The sequence below is a fragment of the Phalangium opilio genome, unplaced genomic scaffold (genome assembly GCF_054372755.1).
Source record: "Phalangium opilio isolate 3A_F unplaced genomic scaffold, DU_Popi_V2 ptg000048l_1, whole genome shotgun sequence".
Classification (NCBI taxonomy): Eukaryota; Metazoa; Arthropoda; class Arachnida; order Opiliones; family Phalangiidae; genus Phalangium; species Phalangium opilio.
This window is the reverse complement of record NW_028324170.1, coordinates 4,398,561-4,423,915: the sequence shown is the minus strand read 5'-3', so window position 1 is coordinate 4,423,915 and position 25,355 is coordinate 4,398,561. Positions and strand designations below refer to the sequence as shown.

At 35.1% G+C, this 25,355-nt stretch overlaps 5 protein-coding genes and 2 long non-coding RNA genes across 14 annotated transcripts in view; 2 read left to right on the top strand and 5 right to left on the bottom strand.

Annotated features, from left to right (window-relative positions):
- Positions 1-9: 9 nt before the first annotated feature.
- LOC149673830 (uncharacterized) lies at positions 10-12,038 on the top strand. Of its 3 annotated transcripts, none has more exons than XR_016366935.1 (4): positions 10-265; positions 371-562; positions 8,766-8,888; positions 10,420-12,038. XR_016366935.1 is itself a non-coding variant. In XM_089839582.1 (3 exons), exons 1-3 carry the CDS (start codon positions 154-156, stop codon positions 1,306-1,308), a joined length of 984 nt encoding a protein of 327 aa, XP_089695708.1. In that variant the 5' UTR covers positions 10-153; the 3' UTR covers positions 1,309-1,760. The 3 variants fall into 3 exon arrangements, 1 of the variants encoding a protein (XP_089695708.1); XR_016366934.1 differs by having other exon boundaries at positions 8,766-8,898; XM_089839582.1 differs by lacking the exons at positions 8,766-8,888; positions 10,420-12,038 and adding an exon at positions 629-1,760.
- Positions 1,290-3,253, bottom strand: LOC149673832 (uncharacterized). The gene is made up of 2 exons (XM_089839580.1): positions 2,154-3,253; positions 1,290-2,097 (listed from the first exon to the last, which is right to left on the bottom strand). The coding sequence occupies exons 1-2, from the start codon at positions 2,604-2,606 to the stop codon at positions 1,330-1,332; spliced, it is 1,221 nt and encodes a 406-aa protein (XP_089695706.1). The 5' UTR covers positions 2,607-3,253; the 3' UTR covers positions 1,290-1,329.
- Positions 3,346-8,185, bottom strand: LOC149673831 (uncharacterized). The gene is made up of 2 exons (XM_089839585.1): positions 6,222-8,185; positions 3,346-4,919 (listed from the first exon to the last, which is right to left on the bottom strand). The coding sequence occupies exons 1-2, from the start codon at positions 6,501-6,503 to the stop codon at positions 4,542-4,544; spliced, it is 660 nt and encodes a 219-aa protein (XP_089695711.1). The 5' UTR covers positions 6,504-8,185; the 3' UTR covers positions 3,346-4,541.
- Positions 12,039-13,329: 1,291 nt separating the features above from the next.
- Positions 13,330-19,502, bottom strand: LOC149673829 (uncharacterized). 3 transcript variants are annotated; one of them, XR_016366931.1, is made up of 5 exons: positions 19,452-19,502; positions 19,234-19,368; positions 16,128-17,002; positions 14,919-16,061; positions 13,330-14,273 (listed from the first exon to the last, which is right to left on the bottom strand). It is a non-coding gene; the product is annotated as an uncharacterized LOC149673829 (long non-coding RNA). The 3 variants fall into 3 exon arrangements; XR_016366932.1 differs by having other exon boundaries at positions 19,234-19,395; positions 19,452-19,492; XR_016366930.1 differs by having other exon boundaries at positions 19,234-19,498.
- Positions 19,503-20,107: 605 nt separating this feature from the next.
- The window catches only part of LOC149673821 (uncharacterized), a 110,968-nt gene continuing 105,720 nt past the window's right edge, over positions 20,108-25,355 (top strand). For both annotated transcript variants that reach the window (XM_089839575.1, XM_089839574.1), the window contains exons 1-2: positions 20,108-20,407; positions 20,492-20,579. The gene's annotated coding sequence lies outside the window, so the exon portion shown is untranslated. The remainder of the gene's footprint in view (positions 20,408-20,491; positions 20,580-25,355) is intronic.
- Positions 20,658-22,467, bottom strand: LOC149673828 (uncharacterized). The gene is made up of 3 exons (XM_089839573.1): positions 21,639-22,467; positions 21,406-21,569; positions 20,658-21,346 (listed from the first exon to the last, which is right to left on the bottom strand). The coding sequence occupies exons 1-3, from the start codon at positions 22,145-22,147 to the stop codon at positions 20,688-20,690; spliced, it is 1,332 nt and encodes a 443-aa protein (XP_089695699.1). The 5' UTR covers positions 22,148-22,467; the 3' UTR covers positions 20,658-20,687.
- Positions 22,680-23,798, bottom strand: LOC149673827 (uncharacterized). 3 transcript variants are annotated; one of them, XR_016366928.1, is made up of 2 exons: positions 23,161-23,463; positions 22,680-23,061 (listed from the first exon to the last, which is right to left on the bottom strand). It is a non-coding gene; the product is annotated as an uncharacterized LOC149673827 (long non-coding RNA). The 3 variants fall into 3 exon arrangements; XR_016366929.1 differs by having other exon boundaries at positions 23,270-23,463; XR_016366927.1 differs by lacking the exon at positions 23,161-23,463 and adding an exon at positions 23,729-23,798 and having other exon boundaries at positions 22,681-23,061.

The window sequence follows — 25,355 nt, the reverse complement described above, 5'->3', positions numbered from 1 at the left end:
GAAGCGAACCGTGTTGAATTTTAGTTTCGTCTGCTGCTACTCTGATTCAAAAAAAGTTCATTGCAGAGTTCAAGTTTTTCCAACTAGTGTTAGCCCCGAAACGAAGAATGTATTGCATTTGAATTTTATTTTAATCTTAATTAATCGTGAAAAATGAGTCAACCAACTAGTTTTTGGACTAAAGTAACCATATGTGACGATGATGAAACGTCAAATAAGTATTACGTTATGTTATCGCAAAATGATTATGAAAAATATACAACAGGTAAAATTGGACCAATATTTTCTGGGGTTTTTTTTTATTTTTTTTGAAAGTTATTGTGATTTACCGTTTGGGTTTTGAAAACAATTTTTTACTTAATTATTTTAGATCCAGAATATGCTCAAAAACTTTTGCGCGATGCTAAAAATCAGGCTATTGCTACAACTTTAAGTCAAGAGTTGCTAAATGAAAATTCTCAAAACGTTTCTTCCGAAAGTGACAATAATGAAGTTCTGGGGTGTCAAGATCCTGATTATGAACCAGAGGTCAACGAAGAACGAGAAGCCAACAACTTCAATGGTAAGTTTGAATCTTCTACTCTTGTTTCTTGAGAAGTTATGAACTGGAATGATGTATTCTAATCAGACCCCTCGTCTGAGGGTAAATGGTCATTCAAGGCAACAAACCTCTTGATTGAATTAGTCAAACAAAACTGTATCGGTTTTAAATGCCCTAACGTGAAGAAAGTTGTGTTTTGGAAAAAAATTCGCGACCTTATGAAACAAAGAGAATATAACTTTAAAGTTGAACAAGTTCATAAGAAATGGTGTAATCTTTTTGGAACTTACAAACGCGTTAAAGCTCGTCAACTTCAAAAACAAAAAAATGGGAAGTTTAAACCAACACGTTGGCCATATATGGAAGTATTTGATTCCATTTATAAAAACGACCCCAAAATAAATCAACTGACTGATATAATTAAATTAAACGGACTTAAAAATCTTCCCCCTACATCATTCGTTAACCAAAATCACGAAATACTGGAGAAAAATGAATCTATGGATTTTTCTTCCGAATCAAGTGATAATAATGAATCTTTCCTCGTGACAGAGAACAATGATAAACATTTCGCGAAAGAATTACAAAAAATACGTGTATTATTAAGCGAAAAAAGTGAACGTGAAGAAGAAGCGTTGAATGTTTTAAAAGACTTAGCTAAAACTTCAATTGAGCAAGAAGACAGGAGAACGCGAGCGATTGAAACATTAACAAACTGTGTTACGCAATTAACTGAAGCTATAAAAACTTTAGTTGAAAAACAATAGTTTTATTCATCAACTTCATCATCACGTGTTCAAATCTTTTAAAATGTTATACAAGCAACAAGCACTAACTATAAGCATGGCGTTCTTATCAGCTCGTCTCATATTACAGTTTTTTAAACGTTTAAATTTGAAAAATAAGTCATCTAATGTGTCTTTAGCCTTTTTTCTCGCTAATTCTAGGGATTTAATATATTTATCATTAGCATATATTAAGGCCCCATTTTGTTGATAAGGTGTTAAGAGTTTATTCATTAACGAGTAATTACGGCTTGCAATTAAAAAATTTCCATCAGGAACTAAGGTATTTAAATTATCATAAAGTGGGCTTTGTTCAAACATTTCAGTCTCGGAACCCTGATTAGCGTGACAAGTTGTAAAAACATCTAAAAAGGTTCCTTCGTGACTAACAACAACTTGTAATAAAGCAAATATATTGCTGTTTTTTTGCCTAAGGTGTATATCAATGAAATAACTGTCTAAAATGCCAATAACTCCCGGTATTTTGAACTCCTTTTCAAAGAAATCGGATATTTCTTTAATTTTTTGGGTATTGGGCCATTTAATGATTTCAGGAGCTAGGTTAGTCATTGCGTAACAAAATTCTTGGAATACATGATGAGCCGAAGACCGTGACATATCAAATCTAGATCCTATTTCATTGAAGGAAAGGTCAGTGGCAATTCCTAGCAGTGATATCTTTAGTTTTGTGGGGTAGTCAACTAATATCCTAAAGGATTTTTTCCTAGATTGCGATGTTGTTAAGTGTGGCACTATTTTATGTAATATTGCCTGTAAAGAAGTTTAATTTTTAACAAGGTTTAAATAAAATGTTTGGAAGCTTATACTTTAAATGTAGTAGGCGTGATTTGAAAGTGTTCTCCAAAGTCCATGTTTGTCGTTAAATCGTAATTTAATCCGTAATATTGTAAAGCCAATAGGTTTTCGTCAATTTGAATCTCAGATTCATCATTGGAAATATTTTGAGATTTTTCAACTTTTACCACAGGAAATTCCTCAAGAACTAGAGACTCGGTTGGTATTTCTTTATCTAAAGCCTCTATGCATCTAATTTTTAAAGGAGGGCTTTCGCAAAAATCAGTATTTTTAGCTAATAATGAACTATATTCAATGTTAGGACTAGTTATAGTTTTAATTAGTTCATGTTTTAAAATTTCTGACAAAGGCTTAGTTGAAACAGACTGGCTAGATATTGCTATAACTTCATTTACAGCTGATAAAGTTGCTGAAACTGAGGATAAAATCATTTTAGTTAATTTAGGATCGCGTTTCAAACTCATTTTTAAATTTGGAATAACACAAGAGTGACAAGACTTATGAGCTGAACTGAACTAGCTTATTACACAATCAGTCTGGGAAATAGCACACTTCCTCTGGTCCAAAACCAGTTTATTAATTGCTTGGACTAGTTTTTTAATTCAAGAAGTGGGGGTTACTGGTCCTCGGGACCAGTTTATTAATTGCAAATCTATAGGAGAACAAGGCTGGGACCAGTTCGGAGAACAGTTTATTATTTCGGACATAGGGGGATCACTGGTCCCAAGGACTAGTTTAAAAAATATCCTTATTTCCCAGACTGTACACAATAACCAGAGAGAATTTAGAAGGGGAGTGGAAGGGGTGGTTTGGAATGTAGCGCAACGTCGTCTGCTAAACGTTACCTAGGCAGGTCGATTTCCGGTATAATGCGTTTGTAACAGAGACATTTTAGAACACGTGACCGGAAACTCGCCTACCCCAAAAAGCTCAACGCGACATCTTGTTTGGGCGTCATCACGTTTAATAGAGTCAAAGGGGAGGCTTCTACTCCCCGTTTAAATTCTCTCTGCAATAACACAAAGTCACTGTGTGTGTGGGATATCATAGCCCACTGAATCACGCAAACTCTTTCTTCGCTCTAGGCCTATTTATACTCAACCCGAAGGATAAGATATATATATATATATATATATATATATATATATATATATATATATATATATATATATATATATCCCCTTTTGGATATATTTTGAATTTTAATTAAAATGTTACAAAAGTTTTTAATACATAGTTTAAACAAAATAACATAATAAGCATAAACAAAAATACACTGACTAATAATGAAATTTAATTTTAATTTTACCATATTAAAGATTAAAATATGTTTAATTTTTAATTTAATTTTAAGAAAAAAATTTAAAGGGAAAACCAACGCAATATTATTCAATTTTGAATCAGCTTCTTAAGGCTAAAAAATAGGATTAAATGATGTCATTTAAAACCAACGATTATTTGTAATTACTTAAATTCAATTAAAAATAGTTAAGATAAATCATTTCAATTTAAGCCTAAATTTAGGGTCAGAATTTATTTAAAAATTAATACTTATTGCATTGCATTATCCCTTTAATTTTTTTTCCGGTTAAATTAAAATTTTAAAAATTTACTTTAATTTTTAAAATTTTGGATACTGGGGTTGGTTAATTAAAATTAAATTAAAACATTTAAAATATGTAGACTAAATATTTTTATATATATATATATTTTAAAGTTATAATAGAATTAAATCTTGAACCCTTTTTTGTATGCAGGGTTTAATTTTGAAACTTTAAATTTAATTTTAACTTCAAATTGAAAATAGTTTTTAAAAAAATTAAAGCGTCCTACAAAATAGGCCAAAATTAGAGCGTCCTACAAAATAGGCCAAAATGAGAACGCCCTACAAAATAGGCCAAAATGAGAACGCCCTACAAAATAGGCCAAAATGAGAACGTCCTACAAAATAGGCCAAAATGAGAACGTCCTACAAAATAGGCCAAAATGAGAACGTCCTACAAAATAGGCCAAAATGAGAACGCCCTACAAAATAGGCCAAAATGAGAACGCCCTACAAAATAGGCCAAAATGAGAACGTCCTACAAAATAGGCCAAAATGAGAACGTCCTACAAAATAGGCGAAAATGAGAACGTCCTACAAATAGGCCAAAATGAGAACGTCCTACAAAATAGGCCAAAATTATAACGTTCTAGAAAATAGGCCAAAATTAGAACGTCCTACAAAATAGGCCAGAATGAGAACGTCCTACAAAATAGGCCAAAATTAGAACGCCCTATAAAATAGGCCAAAATTAGAACGCCCTATAAAATAGGCCAAAATTAGAACGTCCTACAAAATAGGCCAAAATTAGAACGTCCTAAGAATAGGCCAAATTTTTTCCCGAGAATCAAAGTATTTATTTTTTAGCCTTGAGTTTCTTCTCCGGCTTCTTTTCCTTCACAAAAATATTCTTGAAAGAGAAACATCCGGTTTTGACTTTATCGTCAGTAGCTTGACCACGATTTTGGATCTCTTGGTGAACGATTTTGTAATCATTGCTCAAGTCAGGGTACAATCGACCCTGAGGAACATTGGGTTCCACATCAGTTGGGGGAGGGCAAGATGGAACTGCCCCCCCATTTAGTTGACTTTTCATGTTTAGCAACTCGATTTTACGAGCGTGCTTTTTGCTTTTCAGATGTTGTTGGTAGCATACAGGACCCGAGAAACTTTTTGAGCATGTCTCGCATCTAAGGACACCATTGTGATCAACGCTAACTGTATTTTCACTCAACTAGAAAAAAAAATGAGGCCCAAAAAATTCACACTGAAATTTTCAGACATTCCCTAAATATTTCCTGAGATTTCTCGAAAACAGAAAAAATTACCTCCGCCAAAAACGTTTTTGCCTCCGCTAAAATCTAATTTTCAGATTTATAAAACTCGACCCTGATCATTTGGGCTATTTTGAAATTTTAAGACCTTTGAACCATTTTAAAATTCCCTCACGGTATTTGGTCCATTTTTAAACCTTCTGACCATTTTTGGCCCAATTTTAAACATTTCCCTGACCATTTTTGTCTCATTTTAAACAATGCTTCGACCATTTTAGTCCCATTTTAAACAATGCTTCGACCATTTTAGTCCCATTTTAAACAATGGCCTGACCATTTTAATCAAAAACTAGTGTCGTTTTAATGATTCCCTGATCAAACTAGTGTCATTTTAATAATTCCCTGACCATTTTAGTCCTATTTTAATAATTCCCCGATCATTTGAATAATTCCCCGATCATTTGAATAATTCCCCGATCATTTGAATAATTCCCCGACAATTTTAATAATTCCCTGACCATTTTAGTCAGGGAGTAGCCCCACGGTGCGCAGACTTTAACTGTGCCAAAACGATTACCCGCAACATAGGTCTAACCCCTAACAGACATACAGAAAATCTGAGTGTTTAGCCCCACTATGCGCAATCTTTGTGCTGAAATGAGATTACCCGTACAGAAAATCTGAGTGAATTGCCCCACTAAAAAATTATTACCCGTACAGAAAATGTGAGTGAATTGCCCCTCGATGCCCCACTCTAAAAATGATTACCCGTAATCCTTACTTCAATAAATTAATTTATATTTTAATTGTAATATCCCGGGACACAAGCTAGTATATACTTTCTTTTTCTTTTAAAATTCGTCTCCGATTTCTTTGAATGTTGAAATAGGGGAGCGGAATTGAAAGCGTGAAATTCTGATTGTCGACGGGTGACAGAAATTTTAAAGGGAGTAGGAAACCTCAAATTTAATTTCAGGCAATACCATAATCCTCTCTCTCTTATACAATACATAGTATTTATATAAATCCATGCATACATCGAGAAAACGTTAAACACCTTCCTAGTACAATTAAATGCAGTGCTTAAACTTACTATTATAATCCCCTTCATTTTAAAATACACTAACGAAAAATATCACCACACCACAATCCTCTCCCTTCAATGACGAACGAAATATTTTATACTGCAGGGCAGGTGAAACTAATACCCTCATCGATCGTAGATGTACATCATACGATGTGGGTAAAAAAACAAAAAATACCTCAATATTTTTCATTATATTTTGCTTTTTAAGATTAGATAGATGCTTGCTTCCACTTTCGTGTTGTTTGAAAGTTTTCTCTCCACTCATGGAAACATTGCAAACGTCACAACGTATTTTCCCACGTTCATCCTCGGGACTAGCGCGACTGTACATCCATTTCTTTCGAGCTTCAGTCGTTTTCTCCACATGAGCTTTGGATTCTAAGTGTTCGAAAAACGGTTCGGGACCGGTAAAGGATTTGTTACAAGCTTCGCACTCGAGATAAGGGATATCTGACATCTTGAATTCACTCTGGATTTCAAAAATCTAAACTAAATTAGAATAAAACAAACTAAATATGTGTCGGAAGAATACAAAACTTTAGTCTACTAAAAGGGAAATTAGTCTTTTATGAGTTTGAGCACTAACGCCTTTTGAGTTTTAATTGGGCGTACCATTTCCTGTTTTCATTTCCTTTCGATTTGTAATATAAGTTTTTAACAAGTTGACCCAAGGGCTGGGCCATAATATTAGCCACATCGTCATCTATTTAATTAGCACTTAAATAAAAAGAAAATAAATATAAAGACCCCAAAGATACAAATTCAAAAGTATTCGACCCCACAGATAAAGAGGTACCACCCCCGACACTTTAAAAATAAACTAAACGATAAAAACTCGGATATTCTATCCTGTCTCTACGGTCTTACTACTGCGCCAGCGACCCGGGTTCAATTCCTGGGCGCGATGTGAAAAATTTTAATTAAAATAAAATCTCTAACCGAGCTCAGTTACCCCTATGGGTGGGTTGAGTCACTATAGAGTTCCTTTGAAGCTAAAATCTGACAATAACGAAGTGAAAACTCCGGCCACAACTACTACTTCTACTATTACTACTATTACGGCTCGGGTCAAACTAAGAGCCTACGATGTGGCTTAAAAAGGTCGTCTTTATCGCGTTGCTGCAGTCATAGGAAGGACCATAGATAAAGAATGCGCGTGAGGAAACGCTATAGGATAGGCAACTCCCTATCTCGAACGACAGCTTATTCTGTATATACTCCGTTACAGCATCGTTTGTCAGCACGCGCAAAGCTAGGTCTCTATGTAACCTATCTTTGTGCGTGCTGACAAAGGGGAAAAAACTTCAGGATTTTCAGGATTTAAAATATCCGCGAGTTTTTTAGCTCTAGGCTTTAGTTTTAAATACGTGTAGTAGGCTATAGGCAATGAGACGTGTGTTTCGGCGTGTTTTATTATACTAAAAAGGGTCCAAGCTTCTAGAGTGGATAGTTTTTCTTATAAAAATTACTTTCCAAAGTCAAAATGATGACTTCAGTGCTAAGACTGAATATATCTTCGGATGATCGGATCTACTGGTCCCAATGTCCGAAAATTTTAATGAGAGGTGTGCTACAATCTATTCTATTATACTAAAAAGGATTCAAGGTTTTAGAATGAATAAATTTTTAATAAAATTAATTTCTAATGTCAAAATTGTAAATTCAGTATTTAATCCACAATATCTTTGGATTAAATGGTCCAAATGTCCTGAAATTTGAATGAGAGGTGTGCCACAATATATTCTATTCTATTAAAAAGATTCAAGCATTTAGAGTCGATAGATTGTTTTTTATAAAAGTTAATTTCCAATGTCAAAATTGTAAATTCAGTATTCAATCCACAATATCTTTGGATCTAATGGTCCAAATGTAATGAAACTAATGAGAGGTGTGTTACAATATATTGTATCAGAAGTATATAATACTTCTCTTCGAGAGTTTTAAATTATACTTAGTTGTCAAGGAGGGCCTAGAATAAAATAGCTTCCTCGCAGCGGTACTCTGCTTGTTCGATGACATTCTGAAGCTTCTTGTGTTTTTTTTAATGCAATAATTTTTATCAGTATCCAAGAGGAGAGGTATAGGATATAAAAGCGGTACGAGCGTAATAATAGCTAGGAGGATATAGGGGTGATGGAGTCTTCGACTGCCCGATCTTAGAGCTCAGGTTTCGGCGTCTCCTATGGGAGATTCGTTCACCCGTACCTAGTTACCTTGGTTATGCGCATCACGTGACCACGCAAATCCAATTAAAAAAATAGCGGGTTTTTCATTTTTCGTCTTCCCCGTCAGCAACGTCATCAAAACGTACTTTTAAAGTACTTAGTGAGCCTATAAGATATTTTAAACTTTTCATTACGTGTTGGAGGGAGGGGCTCTATACTAGGCTATGAGTCGAACTGAAGTGAATACTAACCGTTCTCCATTCCTGCTTCTAAAATTAAATCTATCCCTGGTATAGTAATTAAATTAGTAACTTGAAAAATATGCTAACATAAAAGAAAATATTACATTCACAATAGAGAATTACTAGATTTGAAAGTTGTATTCCCGCCTAATCTAGGTGCAGATTATTAATATATGTGTATTGAGGAAGGTAAGCTCTTTCAGTTGTTCGTAAAAGCGTCCCAAAAATTAATTTAAAAAATGTATTTCTTTATTTAGTTTGTGAAAAGACGGGCGTAAGTGTTTAATTTTGATCCTTTACATGTTCTTTCAGTTACCATCTAAAGAGATGGGGACTGCGGTTTGGACGTTTCTCTTCATCCCCCCCCCATCCTCCTGCCGTCATCATTTACATATTCTCAACTCTGCATAAGCTTTCAGTAGTAATACTTCTCAAGTAAGAAAAAGTACGTTAAAATATTTTTAGCCACATCGTATGACGTACATCTACGGTGAGGTTCTTAGTTTCACCTGCCCTGTTGTTGTCCCCGTCGTGCCAGTATACCCACCTTTGGCTGTATAAAAGTTTTCTTTAGTCGTTGAAGGGAAAGTGAAAGGCGAGATGATATTTTTCGTTCGTCTACTTATGAAGTGAATTATGATAGTAAGGTTAAGCTATATATACTCTCCCTTTAAAATTCGTCTCACCCGTCGTCGCCGTCCACAATACGATTTCACGCTTTCAATAGCGCTCCCCTTTTTCAACATTGAAAGAAATCGAGGGGAATTTATAATCTAGGCAAAGAAAATATATACTGATGTTATTTAAGGCACCGGGATATTACAAATATTGAGTGTTTTACCGAATTCTTTCTCTTTCAAACGCTTCTGGTCATAAGTTCATGTTAGAAATTTTTAAGATGCGATGAGTATGCGTAGGCATAAGGTGTAAATTAAAAGTTTCTGTACGTGTATTAATTGAAAGTTAAGTACGTAATCATTTTAGCACTGTTAAAGGTAACTCGATCATCGAGGGGATAATCACTAAAACTTTCTGTTATTCTATTAAGGGTTACTTGTGTGTAATCATTTTAGCAATGTTAAGGGTAGCGCATCGAGGGGCTACTAATTCAAGTTTTCTCTTGGCGTCGCACTATTACAATTATAACATAAATAAATTTATTGAAGTAAGGATTACTGGTAATCATTTTAGCACAGTTAAAAGTAGCGCATCGAGGGGCTATTCACGTAAATTTTATGTACGCCTGTTAAGTACGGTACGATGTGGCTACTATTATGAGCCCAGCCCTTGGCCCATCTTGTTTAACTTTTATTTATTAGAAATTTTGTTTAATCAAATCTTTCGTGTTCAAGCATTATTATTTGCCGGTTCAAGCAAATTAATGAATATTTCTGTTTAGTTCTATCATGGAAGAACTAATTTATTTATCTATATATATATAAATCAAAGTTCTGACTGACAAACTGACTGATAATCAACGCCCAGTCCAAACTGCTTGCCCTAGAAGGCTGAAAATTTGCAGGAACGTTACTCATAAGTAGTATGCGCGTACTAAGAAAGATTTTTCTTAATAAATGGCGCCCCGTAATGTAAAAAATCTTCTCTATGCAACAAAGTCCGCGCTTTTCAACCGATTTCGCAAATATTTAGTACACTGGTTTCCTTTAAGCTATAGACGGGCTGAATGGTCTTTCGGGTTCGATTTGTGGCCATCTTTTTAAATGGCGGCCAGTAATTTAAAAACCCTTCTTTGTGGAATAATGTCCGCGTGAAAAGTAATAAAAATGTCCCGACGGGTCTGACGGGCAACGCCGAGTGCCTTCGCTCCTAGGGTGCTACAAAAATATTAGTCATCAGTAAAATCCAAGGTTCTTAAACTCGCATCCGCTTATAAATCTACCCATTCTTTATATCATTTTGACGGAAGTTCTTATTACATTTCTTATTATTTTTGTTATAATTTCAGACGTTCGGTATTGATTCAAACATTCCTGGCAATTCTGGCGTTACTTCATTCCTTGTCGATATATTGGTATTTCTTTTTAAGCTATAAATGTTTATGTTTTGAGGCATATCAAGTGCAATATACGAGGGGTCCGACTATACCAAAATAAAAACAATGCGTACGGAATTTCTTCTTGATTTCGTAATTTATTAATTTCTTCAAAGTTTTCGCGAGAAGCGTACTGAATTTCGTGTAAATGTCGGACCCCTCGACAATGTATAATTTAATAGTGAGATTGAAGTAGTTTATAGTGTCACCGAGGGGCTAAACACTCGCGCATTCTGGCCTCAGTGTAGATAAGCGCTACTTGGGAGAGGTAATATTTTTAAATCCATTCCACCGGACTGAAACAATGGTTGGGTAGTTATTTTTGTTTATTAATTGGTCTTAGTTCCGAGGTAATTATTTAGCAACTCTGGGTTATCTAAACAAATAATTTAATGCGAAGTTATAACAAGACGACCCAAGGGCTGGGCTCGTAAGAGCTTGAAGGAGAGAGTAATGGAGTGGAACCCCCATACCTTAAGCGTTGCCTTTGTACCCCCACCTACGGCACCATAGTCCTCCCATCATCCCCAGCGGTTAGGTAGGGTCGTGCCGGACGAAATTGTAAAGGACGCTCCCTCTATCTCAAAAATAGAAGCTAGTTCTCATTCAAATAAAATGGCGCTACGCGGCAGCACTTAGCAATCGCCTACGGAAGGGTAGGGGCGTGCGCGAGGTACACTGGGAGAGATATGGTGCCGCAGGTCGCCCATCATCATTTCCAATCCATCTGACTCCCTTATCCCTGGTAAGAGTAGCCACATCGTACCGTACTTCGATGTGCATCTTTTAACAGTGGTAAAACCCGTAAAGAAAATCAGAGTGAATAGCACATCGATACTCTAACAAAAAATTAATCCTTATTTCAATAAATTTACTTACGTTATAAGTGTAATATCCGGGGCCACAAACTAGTACTTTCTTTTAAAATTCTTCTCGATTTGTGGAGAAATAGACGTGTTTTGGGAACGTTCCCCTTTCGCTAGCTCGATAGAGAAGCTCTCCAGGATTACAGTTTAACAAAGCTTGTTTTACAAATACGAAGGTGTATTTTTGTTACAATTAAGGGTTGGTCGCTTTAGAAATTGAAAGCTCAAGGTTTTTACTTCCGTTATTTTTGTATTCAAGGTTGGGTGGGGTTTTTTTTACTATTGTTCACTTGCACTTATATATATATTTCTTTTATACGCTTAATCTATACATGGTTAATAATATATTTGCAATTTTTCAACACTCAGTGACTTTACGCACTTCCTATGTGGACGCAAAAGCATGATACTACGTTTTGCCACCAAATACCCTGGTTTTCCATCCTAACAACCTCGTTTTCCACCGTAGGATATTAGCGTGGAAAAGCGGTGGAAATTCTAAGCCGATTGAAATTTGTTAATAATAGAAATTTTCTTATTATTTTCAGTTGGTGGACTCAACACTCGGAAGTTACAAGTTTATAGAAATATTCTTATTATTTTCATTATTAATCTTTTAATAAAATCTAATGTATCAATGAAATATATTTCAAAATAAAAACTTGCATTAATATTTATGAAATATTATTTGATAAAATTATTTCTATTTATAAGCTTATTAATTATAGTTATGGCGTGAAATAATAAAAACTTTAACCAAAGTATTTTAATTACAAATTTTTATTAAATCCGATTGTATCAAATGGAATATATTTCGAAATAAAATATTGCTTTAATATTTATAAGTCTGCCTGATAAATTTATTTTTACTTGTAAGCTTAGTAATTATAGTTAGTGATTAAGGTATAGAAACTTGATTCATAAACTCTGAATTAGAGTATGATTAAAGTGCTTGCTCAACATAGTAGAGCCGTGAGTCGAGTATGATGACGCGAGACACCTGACACACTCTTAATAAACAGTCAGAATAACTGACTTTATCCAATGAATATTTTGAACACAGTATCAAAGTTATAATGAATGATTTTATTCGAAGTGCATTGGACTGAAGCGTGACGTAGTAGCCACGCAAAACGGCACAAACTAATGCTTTAACTAGTGCTGGTTACATAAGTGTGTTGGCTTATGTGTGTGGTAGTGAACGGATTAGTAATACCCGGTCACGTGACCTACGACGTCATATCACGTGACCTATGACGTCAAATCACGTGACCTATGACGTCAGATCACGTGACCTATGACGTCATATCACGTAACCTATGACGTCATATCACGTGACCTATGACGTCATATCACGTGACCTATGACGTCATATCACGTGACCTATGACGTCATACATGTGGCCTATGACGTCACAAAGGTAATTCACTTGTGACGTCACGACAGATGTTAATGGTAATATGTAATGATAGTCAATTCAGTTAGGCCTAGCGTTCATTCAAATAGGCCTAGCAGTGTTCAGCTATTTGGATTTCGTGCCCGGGGTATGGCGCACCCGAGTCCGCGCATAGGAGCTTTTAGCGCCCCCCGACGTTGGAAATGTATTTGGTTGCAGGCAAAGGTCAGACGGCTCTTTCGTTGCCTGGGAGCCGTCGAGGTCAGACGGCTCATTCTTTGCCTGGAAACCGTCGTGGAGGTCGCTTGGAAAAAACCTTTGCAGCTCAGCTGATCGTGATACCGGCTTTTAATATCGATTCTTGATAGCTCCGCCATTTCGCTGATCGTTTTTGCCGAGGACACAAGCTGAATCCGACGCTCTTCAACTTACTTGGCAGCCATTGCTTCGCTTCGTGGTGCTTTAATAGTCCGTAAGCCTAAACTTTACAATAATCCAAACTCATCTAGCTCCCCTTAAATTATTTATTTTATTTCAAGTATTTAAATTAATTAGGTAGTGTTAAATGTTAGTGAATTTTATTTATTTATTAAAAATCAAGTACCATAAATAAAATTTTACAACGAGATCTTGGACAAGAGAGAATCCCTAAATAATTAATTTAGGGGGCTATTATTATAAACTATTAAACGGGGTACGTATTTAATTTAGAGATATCGGGACAGATTTTAGGAAATTAAGTCCCCTTGAACACGAGGACGGTTGCCCTAAGCCTAATTAAGCCTTGTCCCATTTAAATTCTAGTTATTTGCGGATACTGTCTGTGGGAATAGTTTTAAAATAAATAAATGGAAGGTTTTCCTAAAATTAGTTTATGGGCTATTATTAAATAATTTAGAGATAAAGCGACCGATTTTCGAAAATGAAGTCCCGCAGACATAATTTTAAGACACGTGGACGTTTGCCCTAAGCCTAAGTTAACCCTTGTCCAATTTCAACTAGATTTTATTTGTGGGTTCTACCTGTGGGAATAGTTTTAAATAAATGGCAGGTTTAATAAAATGGCTAAGAAGATATTTTAAATTATCATGCTATTAAAAAAGGAGCAAGCAATTTAGTTCAAATAAATGTCAAGTTTTACTAAAATTAATTTAGGGGATATTTTAAATTAATTTCATTATTAAGCTGCGTAATTTAAAATAAATAAATAGGTTTTTCTGAAATTAGTTTAGGGGATGTTTTAAATTATTTTCATTATTAAGTTACATAATTTAATTTTAAATAAAGTGACGGGACGGTTTTCTTAACACTATTTTCTATACAATTTCGGGAAATAATTAGCTAGCGAGAGTATTTAATTCAGGATGTAAACCACGGTAGTCAAGTCTTTCTTTAATTTAGGATAGCAATTAGTTGGTGTAGTTCGACTCGGTTTATCAATTTGGTAGCCAGTTTTTTTCAATTAAGGACACGCTTTTCTTAAATTTTTTAAATCTGCGAGATTACTATGGTAGTAGCATAAGTAACATAATAAACATAAGTATGACTCTTCCTATGTAATAATGCAAATTTCCAAATGAAACCTATAATCAACACTGATACTCTCACTTACATCAGGCCAGGACTTGCAACCCCGTCGAGTACTTCATGCTGGTCTTTGGCGAATGACATAGTTCTACAATTTTAGCCAATCACAATAAACCATCTCCTTGAACGTATTTGTGTCGGAAATAGCTCGTCTGCTATTTATTGTACAAGCTCGCGCGGTCGTCGCGGTGTTTGTATTTTTGACTTTGAGATTGCCATAAGTCGGATATTTCAGCACCAAAAATGATAAGCCTTTTGAAGTCTAAATATTCGGTAACTAAATCTACCCAGTACAATTTTCAACTTCGTAACGTGGTCGCGCTAAAGTCAGTAAAAAGTCAATACTGATCAACTATATAACCAAGGCTTAGTACAGTTGACTCAAATCTCAATGGCGTCTCTTAAAACCTCTGAACCGGATTTCCGATATGGGGCGGAAGTCGCTTCATTTTCCACCGCTAGGGGTCTCTGTGCTGGGCGCGAACTTATGATGACGTAAAAGGCCCGAAAATAGGTTTATAGTTAGTTTTGGCTAATTGTCATACTTATGGTTATTATGTTACTTATGGTAGTAGGCAATAGTTTAATATGAGTTATTAATATGTTTTCATTTATAGATGGGGATGATTTTCTTGGATTTTTCTGTCGCTGGTCATTCCGAGACGTATCCTTCCAGATGACATCCTTTGTTCCGATTGACTCAACACGAAGCTGTTCTGGACTTGCTATGTATCATTCCTGATGACACGCTTCGTTGGATTCACGTTACATGTCTTCTGGACTTGCTATGTATCATTCCTGATGACACGCTTCGTTGGATTCACGTTACATGATGTCTTCAGGACTTGCTCTTTCTCTCAGCGGTGACTTAAAGATATGGAGGAAATCATCGAAGCTAGAAGACACAAAATATATCATTTTTACTTGCAAATTTTTCATGTAACCACTTAACTTAATTTTTTTTGCTTGCAAATTTTATTTGTAACTACTTATTATTTTTTTCGCGTTCAAACTTTTAACTTACCAACCTCTTTAATATTTTTATGTTCGAAATTTTTGTAAACACTTTGGTTTTTTTGTTTTTTATTCAATAAATTTTGCCTTAAACCTCGTTCTTTCTTTTATTTCAACACTTTCGATACTAGGCTTGGTTTCGATTTTTTTTAATCGGGACTTAGGGGGGGGGGTTTTTTACCCTTTTTAGACCCTTTTAAGCTAAATAATTAAAATACAATGAACAAAAACCATAAAAAAAATTTTTTTTTACAAAAAATAATATTTTTATTAAAAATATATAAAAAAAATATATAAATTCATAAAAAACACGCAAAAAAGGTCAAAAAAACTACCCCAAGTGTTTTTCGACTATTTTTGTTCCTTCCCCAATATCGAAACTTAAATTTTAAACTTAAGCTACCACCCCCAAAGTAAGCCTTGCGAGCCCAATTTAAATTTAACAAGCCCCTGTTCAACTCGGGAATCATTAAATTTAAACTAAGGCCCGCTGTGGAGCCCCCAAAACCAGGAAACTTCGTCCTTAGCATGGGATTTCCAATGAAAGTCCACTCGATGATTGAAGTCCTCCAGTCGATGATATAAGTCCTCCAGTCGATGATATAAGTCCTCCAGTCGATGATATAAGTCCTCCAGTCGATGATATAAGTCCTCCAGTCGATGATATAAGTCCTCCAGTCGAGAGAATGTTCCTGCGCAAGAGAAATTCTTATTATTATTTAGAGAAAATAGCACATGCATAACTTCAAATTAAATACCTTAATATGAAAATCCAATTGAATATTCTTGCATGATGTAACGTAAAATGTTCGGGCAGAAGACAAATTATTATTATTTGACAAATGCGTGACATTAAACTAAATACCTTAGTATGGGGAAGTAAAATAATACCATAAAAATCTAAGCCTTGATTTAAACCCGCTCAAAATCGTGTTTACTTTTAAAGGACAAAGCGTATAAGCAACCTTCTACCTTAAACATAAATCATAAATTTATTTAGATCCTACAAAACTCCCTCAAAGAGTTGCCAAACGCTTTTCCCCTAAAAATATTTATAATTAAAATCATAAACTAGATGCCTTAATACCGCAAAGGGAATCTCACCCTTAAAATCCTGATTACGTTCATTATTCTTAAAAGGGAGGGCTAGGACCAGTTTTCACCTATTCCATATTTCAGCATTTTATTCATGTCCTGGCGAAAAAAATCCCTAAAAAAGAAAAGGACACAAGCGCTTTCCTTCTAAGAATAAATATAATAATAAATAATAAACTAAATACCCCAATAATTGCCTACAATGTTTAACAGGCTGTCGAAATAGTCTTTTTTGCTAGTGAGATTCCCTTTAAACGGATAAAATCAAAGTGTAGACCTGAATTGAGAATGGAATTGTCCCGTTAATATTGCTAAAATTACTATTAATAAGATTTAATTACTTCACTGAGAGCCTAAAATGTCTAAATTGTTTTCCTAGTGAGATTCAGTTTCAACGGATAAAATCAAAGTGTAGACCTGAATTAAGAAAGGAATTGTAATGGGTTCATTGACCTGATTAAAATAGGGTGCATTCGTCAAATAATAATAATTCATTCTTGAATCCAACATAAATTTCTCCTTTGGAAACGGATGATAGCTAAAAAAATAAAAAAATATGTTCAATTCAAACAATATAATACAAAATTAAAATTACTATCAGCTTAAATGGGCACAAGTATTTTGAATAACATTAATTCCACTTTCAAATAAATCATTTAACCTAACTAGAAAGATAAATATTAGTACGGTTTAGGGTCAGTCTTGAAATATTTGTCAATTAAACAATCACTTTGAATTACTTTTAAACCTACTAAAAGATTGAATAGTAAAACCAGGAATAAATGCAACGCGCGATTAATTAGAAAAATTTAATAAGATTAATTTCAAATATTTTGAATAAGTACGGCATAAATGTGAATCATGAATACTGTGTGCCAAAATAAACTTCTAAATTCTTTCCAAGAAGCCATTTGGATACGGCTAACTTGTTACTACGCAAATGGTGCTGTTACGGTGAAAACAAATGAGCTTGACAACCCACAGGGCCGGAAATAAGAAAACTTTCGTATAGAACATCTGTCCCCTCCTTTGACTAGAAAATTTATAGGACCTTGTCCACTACTGTGTGCAAAAACTTCGCGTATCTCTAGTAGAACCACAGTTATGAGCCTTCAAAGTTAGGTGTAATTATGGTGGGATGGGGGGGCAACTAGGACTATAACATAGTCAAAGGACACCCCCCTATCCCTAGTAGAACCAGAGTTATGAGCCTTCAAAGTTGGGTGTAATTATGGTGTGATGGGGTGGGGCAAATAGGACTATAACATAGTCAAAGGACACCCCAATATCTCTAGTAGAACCAGAGTTATGAGCCTTCAAAGTTGGGTGTAATTATGGTGGGATGGGGGGGCAAATAGGACTATAACATAGTCAAAGGACACCCCAATATCTCTAGTAGAACCAGAGCTATGAGCCTTCAAAGTTGGCTGTAATTATGGTGGGATGGGGGGAGGCAAATAGGACTATAACGTAGTCAAAGACACCCCAATATCTCTAGTAGAACCAGAGTTATGAGCCTTCAAAGTTGGGTGTAATTATGGTGAGATGGGGGGGGGGCAAATATGACTATAACATAGTCAAAGGACACCCCAATATCTCTAGTAGAACCAGAGCTATGAGCCTTCAAAGTTGGGTGTAATTATGGTGGGATGGGAGGGGGCAAATAGGACTATAACATAGTCAAAGGACACCCCAATATCTCTAGTAGAACCAGAGTTATGAGCCTTCAAAGTTGGGTGTAATTATGGTGAGATGGGGGGGGGGGCAAATATGACTATAACATAGTCAAAGGACACCCCAATATCTCTAGTAGAACCAGAGCTATGAGCCTTCAAAGTTGGGTGTAATTATAGTGGGATGGGGGGGGCAAATAGGACTATAACATAGTCAAAGGACACCCCAATATCTCTAGTAGAACCAGAGCTATGAGCCTTCAAAGTTGGGTGGAATTATGGTGGGATGGGGGGGGCAAATAGGACTATAACATAGTCAAAGCACACCCCCATATCTCTAGTAGAACCAGAGTTGTGAACCTCAGTTGGGTGTAATGCTATTCCTTGTGAACATTTTGCTTAATTACTCGACCCCTGTTTGCCGTAACGCTGGGTTTCTAATATGGTTGGATGTGTGGGGGGGGCAAATAGGACTACAACATATTCAAAGGACAAAAACGACTGAACTCCTTTGACTAGAAAATTTATAGGACATTGTCCAAGAGAGTGTGGAAAAATAGTATCGCGTGTTCATGGTTAAGCTATCAAAACTTTGGGAAAATTCATTGGTCAAGCTATCAAAACTTTGGGAAAATTCATTGGTCAAACTGGCCAGTGACCCCCTTAGTTTTTAAAAATAGTATGGGACATTTTAAAATGTTATTGGACAATGTGTCCCGTGCTTATTTCCAGCTCTAGACACCCATATTTACACCAATAGATTTGTTAATTGAAAACATTTTAGAGAACTATAGTTCTGCCGTTAAAGATTTTCTACTCGCTTCAGTTAAGGGAAATATACAGCCAATAACCAAAGCAACAAAAGTGCATTAGTTATTTAGAACTATGGAGTTCCAAATAACTACCATTATGTTCGGTAACCAATATACAAAATCAACTAAGGCTATGTTTTCTTCAAACAGACAATGGTCGTAATTAACAAACCTATTTTCCACGTTTAAAGATACATTTTCCACTTGTAACGCTTAATTTCCATTTGGTTGCGATAAAATTTCGGTACTTAACCTATATTAACCCTTATAAATAAAATATTTACCTGGAAAGATCTCTTTCTGAAGAGGCTACAGCTTCCGGCAAACGCGGCAACACCCTCAAAGACAAAGGCTTAAGCCTTGGTCGTAATTAACAAACGTATTTGGCACGGTAAACCATACATTTTCTACTTGCAACGCTTAATTTCCGATTGGTAGCGATAAAACTTTAGTATTTAATCCAAATTAAGCCTTAAAATATAAATAAAATCAAAATATTTACCAGCAAAAATCGGACAGAAAATCGCAGCGGCTAGTTCTCACGGAAAACGACCCCAAAAAGGACCTTGAATGAATACGCTTTTTGGCAGCAAACAAGGACCGCTAGATGGCGCTGCTGAAGTTAGGCTGCGGGCTGCGGCAGACTTCAAAATATGGCGGGAGCGTGCGTTTCAATTTTATTGTTTTTATTTTCTAATATAATCAATAATTTAGTTAATTATAATTTACTAATGTCTTCTAAACATCCCAAAAGACTTTTATCCACTTTTAAAAAGTGATACTGGAGTTTATGGATTCCTATAGCTGGAAAAACCACACCTTATAAACACGTTTGTCTAATAGGTCGAAACCTGAAATCATATTAATTAAACTAATTCATATGAAAGTTAATTCATTTTACAGGGGACCCAGTTTTACGTTGATCTAGATCAAATAAAAGTTCTGAAATTAAAAGTGTAACATATTCCAAAATCTTTGTTTGTTTTTGGCCTAATTATTCCTGTTCTTTATTAGAAAATTAGTAAAATAAAAAAAAGTAATGAAAAAGAAGATGCTATAGGTTTAACCCCATAAAGAGAGTGTCCTGTAAGAATAATCGGGTTGCAATACACGTCAAAATTCTATCAGAAATTCCACCTAAAATGGTTCAATCGCGAGAGATGCCATTCTTTCCTCCAGTAATGACAATGGTCAATAATACCAGAGGGCGGGAAAAGATGTGTATTTCCTGTTTCCGCCAAAAGAGATAGTTTGAAACTCGCCTAGCATAGGGTTTTTCTATGAAGCCAAGTTCATGATAATATTATCCTATTTAATCCTCAAAAATAATTATAGTTGCCAAATATGTTTATGATATTTTGATAGTAAATAAGTCAAATTACGTTAATGAAGCATAATTTGTTAAAATCAACTCATGAAAATTATGAAAATTGAATATGGAATTTGCTGCGTGACTCAGTGAGTACATAACAAAAGTAACCAAGGCTTACTTTTTTTCGCCTTTTTTATCAGTTATATAAACCTAATTTTATAACTTTATAGAACCAATTGTTATCCAAGTTGAAACGTCACGAAAATAGTTAAAACCTGTTTAACTCTGAAGAACCAAAGCCATCAAAACTTCGAAAAGGTAATGGGATCTTTAGATATATATATATCGGTTTTATCCAGCGTTCTTTGATTAATTAAGTTAAATAGGTGTGTAGTTTAGTAAAAACAACAATACAGTTCATATAATTTATTCAAACCAAGAGTACACTGCACTTTTAATAGCGTTTCTTTTATCAATTCCTTCTTGACGGTTTATCTCTTGCCCACTTTCTCTGTCATAAGTAAATGATGTTTTTGTTGTGTTTCCCATAACTGTCATATCAATTTGATTAGAATCCAAAATATCCCCCGATTGAATACAAATATTGTGCAATACTACGCAAGCAACTGATACATTGGGAACCAAATCAACTCGGCTCATAACTAAGTTATTGAGTCGACTGAAACGAGTTTTTAAATGCGCAAAGGCTAGAGTACTCATTTCGAGAGCTTTATTGATGCAACTATTAAAAACGTGTTCTCCGGAACCAACGTCAAAATTTTGGGGATAAGGTGTCAGTAAATGTTGATCGATTAAGTAAGATTCGTCCGCAACTAAGTGGGAATTATCAGGAAATACTTCTGCGGAGTTGTTGAAAACTTTTTGGTGTAAATCGCTGGCGTAGTAGACTTCCGCTTTCGTATGCGAGCCTAAAAGACCAGCGTAACAATCAGTGAACAGGAGATTATTGTCACAGGTAGCTTGTAGAATGATGCTGGGAAGACCTTCAGAGTTACGATAAGCTTCAGGGAGAGCTTCCATAGCGCGAACACGAATATGAATCGCGTCTAGGACTCCGATTATTCCTATAGGGATTAGGAATTAATTTTAGCCACAACCTTAGTTGTGCTAATAATAATATTACCTGGAATTCCACACTTTTCTTCAAAATACGCTTCTATCTCTGGCACTTGCGCTTCACTTGGCCAAGTTATGACATCACCCGCTACTTGTACTAGGGCGTTACAAACTCTCCTGACGCTCATGAGTGCGCTGGATTTACTCGTTTTGAACCTCTGAGCTATATTACTTTATTTACAAAGTTGAAAGTTACGACTCCCTTCACTAATTATTGACACTAATGAAATCCATAAATACCTGAATGACTCTTGATTAACCAACAACCAAACTGTTAAAATTGTCTGTTTGACAACCGATAAACTTGGTTTCCCCCCATACATGATAGAATACTGACTCGTTACCGCATCTCCTATTGATAGACATATCCCTTCTAATGTAGTTTTAGACATTTTAAAGTGATCAGCGAAATCACTTATCTGTTTCATTTCGCGGTTTATTACAATAATTAAATCCCGATATCTATCGTAAGATTTCTGTATATTTTTCTTAGCGATTTCTTTGCTATTGTTAGCAAACTCCGAATCTGGATCGGTAAATGTAGCTGTGGGATTGGTGGTGGCAGTGTCCGTGTCAACTGCATCATTTAGCTTTCTTTTGAGATTAGGTTTTTCTTGAGATATTAAGGCAACAGATAGGGCTAATTCTTCGGCTTCTATATCTTCATTTTCTCCTGTTACTAACAAATCAACTATTTCGTAAACTGAATCGGTAATTACTTTTAAACGAGCGGTTTTACTGGGAGCCATCGTTAAGCCTTTGCTAAGGTTTTTGAATTTTGATTAAGCAGACTTCAGTATATATATAGAACCAGGGCCGGAAATAAGAAAAATTTGTTATAGGACATGTGTCCAGTGACCCCCCGGTTTGACTGGAAAATTTATAGGACATTGTCCACTGGAGTGTGCAAAAATGGTGTCCTTCTCCATAGTCAAGGTATCAAAACTTCGGAAAATTTATAGGTCAAAATGTCCAGTGACCCCCTTAGTTTTTAAAAAAATTATGGGACATTTTAAAATTTTATTGGACAATGTCCAGTGTCCTGTGCTTATTTCCGGCCCTGTATAGAACAACAATACACAGGGCTGTACATAAAGATATTTTTAATAGTAGTCAAGCTGGCAAGTGAGCCCCTCTGTCCCAATTTTTTTTAAGTAGACACGGACTAGTGGCGCTTGCAATATTTATTATTTAGGCAAAGTATTTGCTAGTCATTTGACTAGTGAGAGTAGTCAGGGCAATTCTTTTAATAGTCAACTTCGTTGACTAGCGTCTTATGTACAGTCCTGGTTGTGAGGAAAATACAATACAGTTATTTGGCGCCATCAACAAATTTCGCTAAATATAATGAATTGAAACACAAACTTGTTTAATTTTTTAGAACATTTTTAATATATAGACAGTTTTTGGAAGTTATTACAGTTAGTGTTAAGTTTTTGTTGAAATGGTGTAGAATTTAACCGTAGACCTTTCCGTAAGCGCCGTAGGCTCCATAACCGTATGGGGCAGCGTAACCATAGGGTCCGTGTCCGATAGCTGTGGTGTAGGCGACAGCTCGGGCTGGGTAAGCCGCGGCGAAGGGGGCGTATGCCCCATAGGCTCCGTAAGCGGCGTAGCCGGCATAGGCAGAAGCCAACATAACGGCGAAAAATACGAAAATGCACTACAGGGAAGGTTAAATCTTCGTTAAATTAAGTTTAACGAAATAAAATTTCAAATGCAACGGATTAAATTTGTATTTAACATCAAGTAGAGTAATTACTTCACAAAAACGTGACCCAAAACGTTTTTAAAATGCTTTTAATTTTCGTTAAAACTAACTTTCACAAAAACTTGTACGGATAATAGAAGGATGCCACTCTGTATATTACTTTAGTTATGTAACATGATTCTTCCCAGGCTCATGTTCCATTTCGTTTTGCTCTCCCGCTCATTAAACTTCAGATGGGCATCGCACCGTGCTAGGGTGAATTCTATAATTGTTTGATACTAAATCCTCAGCAATCAACCCACAAACCTTGATTGTCTTGACGCGGGACAAAAACGCACAAGCGCACGCGCCTTAGCAAACAGTTAAGCGCTAATAGAGTAATGACGAGGGAACTATTTATCGCGTATGTGATTCGGTTTAGTAACCTTGCTGCAAATGTTCTGATGTTGGGAAGAATCATGTTACAATTACCCCGCTTTGTGGTACACTTCTCTCCAAGAGAAGTATTAAATACCTATGCCTAATTTGAATTACTGAAACTAAAACGGAAGAGCACGGAGATTTTTCTCGCACCAAAAAGTACACGTTTTTCTCAAACAGTATTAAAGAGAGTACTTACGAATGATTTCATGTTAGTGCTTTGGTGGCTTGAGAACTTGTCAACTTTTAACTTTTAACTTTGAAGTCTGAAGAGATTTGATACTTAACTCGGACGCGTGGGTCCCTTTTTATACAATTTTTGGACCCACTGTTTATGTTGTAGTAAATTTGTTATTTCTTCCACAAATTTGTTATCTAACCTCCCGGTCTGGGAAACTAGTTTTTATACGGGCATTTAAGTTTTAGCGCTTTATTGTTTAAAAAGAGGCACGTTATTCACTCGTGATTGGAGCGTGTGTCTTGTGACAATTCGGGTGTGGTTCCTTTTTAAACCAAATTAACCAATCATGGTTAAAAATTAAAGGGGTGGAAATATATTATAAATGGGAAGCACACCTGTTTAGTTTAACTTGACCCTTACGAAAATATTTCTTAAATTTTATTTAGTTTAGAAAAAGTAAATAAAATATAGACCAATTTTTGTCTATATTTTATTATATAGGCCTATATTATATAAATATTTTTGGAAACCTTTGGAGAATTTGAAATGGACACTAAAGAGTTGGAATTTCACATTAGTTGGGTATTTTTCTTTTACTAAAGCTAGCGTACAGGATGTAATTTCATGGTAATAGTCAGTTTTAAAGGCACAATTAACATTTTGTGTTTTCTAAAAATAAAACTGATTATTAAAATTTCGTCGGTAAAATTAATTATAGGTTACTAAAATATTTTTGGTCATACTTATTATTACAAAATTACTTATATTTCTTTTTGTATGACTCGTTTTATTTACAATTAAAACCCAGGAATTTTGAAACAAACGAAACAAAGCTAACCGAGATTTAATTTTCGAGATAAAAGTTAAGCTTTAAAAATTAGTTCATGGTAAACTAATTTTTAAATTAAATATTATAATAGAGGGTTTTAACTCTCTTAATTTAAATATTTAGTTGTTGTAGAATGGAAAAAAAACTGGGTCTTCTTATTCGTAAAATTAAAAGCTTGCTTTAGAAAAAAAAATATTAGAGTCTCGGCTTTAACTTAAGGTATACCTACAATCCACCGGGAAATTTTATTTTGCATATTTTCTTAAAAAAAAAATAAAAAAAGGGTCTTTTGTTAAGATAAAACCTTAAAGAATTTTTTTCTGGAAACTTTTTAGAGATGATAAAAATCTCTTACGCCATTGTATTGTATTACTTTTAACAATTGTTTTCCCAACCATGGGCCCGAGGACCACATAGGTATATTTATTGATTACAAAAAGCAATATTTATTCCAAAAACTATCGGAATTTTCTTTTATGTCCAAAAAATAAAATAAAATGGAACACACCCCTTTGGTACTTTGGGGAAACCTCCAGGCGTTAGAAACTTAGAATGCAGTGTGTGGAGTAGATCAGAAAAACACTTATTTTGGTTTCTGCAAAATAAATAAATAAAAACAATACTGCATGTCGAAGAAAGACATGGTTGTCACTGCGAATTTTTCAATAACGATTAAGGACACTTCTGATAACAACAGGGCTCCCCATCAGTGGTTCCTTATAGTCCCTAATCTACGCTAAAATCGGTATTTGGTCCTTAAATCGCCATATTTTGCAAAAACCGCGGGAAAAAGCGTAGTTAGTCAAGGAGAGATAT

What these genes read in the sequence shown, in the direction of transcription:
- LOC149673830 (XM_089839582.1), top strand. Translation starts at nt 154, where the DNA reads ATGAGTCAACCAACTAGTTTTTGGACTAAAGTAACCATATGTGACGAT. An exon ending in TTATGAAAAATATACAACAG is followed by an intron (nt 266 to 370) that starts GTAAAATTGGAC and finishes TAATTATTTTAG; the next exon opens with ATCCAGAATATGCTCAAAAA. An exon ending in AGAAGCCAACAACTTCAATG is followed by an intron (nt 563 to 628) that starts GTAAGTTTGAAT and finishes TATTCTAATCAG; the next exon opens with ACCCCTCGTCTGAGGGTAAA.
- LOC149673832 (XM_089839580.1), bottom strand. Translation starts at nt 2,606, where the DNA reads ATGAGTTTGAAACGCGATCCTAAATTAACTAAAATGATTTTATCCTCA. An exon ending in TCACGCCTACTACATTTAAA is followed by an intron (nt 2,098 to 2,153) that starts GTATAAGCTTCC and finishes ACTTCTTTACAG; the next exon opens with GCAATATTACATAAAATAGT.
- LOC149673831 (XM_089839585.1), bottom strand. Translation starts at nt 6,503, where the DNA reads ATGTCAGATATCCCTTATCTCGAGTGCGAAGCTTGTAACAAATCCTTT. An exon ending in ATATAATGAAAAATATTGAG is followed by an intron (nt 4,920 to 6,221) that starts GTATTTTTTGTT and finishes TTTTTTTTCTAG; the next exon opens with TTGAGTGAAAATACAGTTAG.
- LOC149673828 (XM_089839573.1), bottom strand. Translation starts at nt 22,147, where the DNA reads ATGGCTCCCAGTAAAACCGCTCGTTTAAAAGTAATTACCGATTCAGTT. An exon ending in GTTAATCAAGAGTCATTCAG is followed by an intron (nt 21,570 to 21,638) that starts GTATTTATGGAT and finishes TTGTAAATAAAG; the next exon opens with TAATATAGCTCAGAGGTTCA. An exon ending in AGAAAAGTGTGGAATTCCAG is followed by an intron (nt 21,347 to 21,405) that starts GTAATATTATTA and finishes TAATCCCTATAG; the next exon opens with GAATAATCGGAGTCCTAGAC.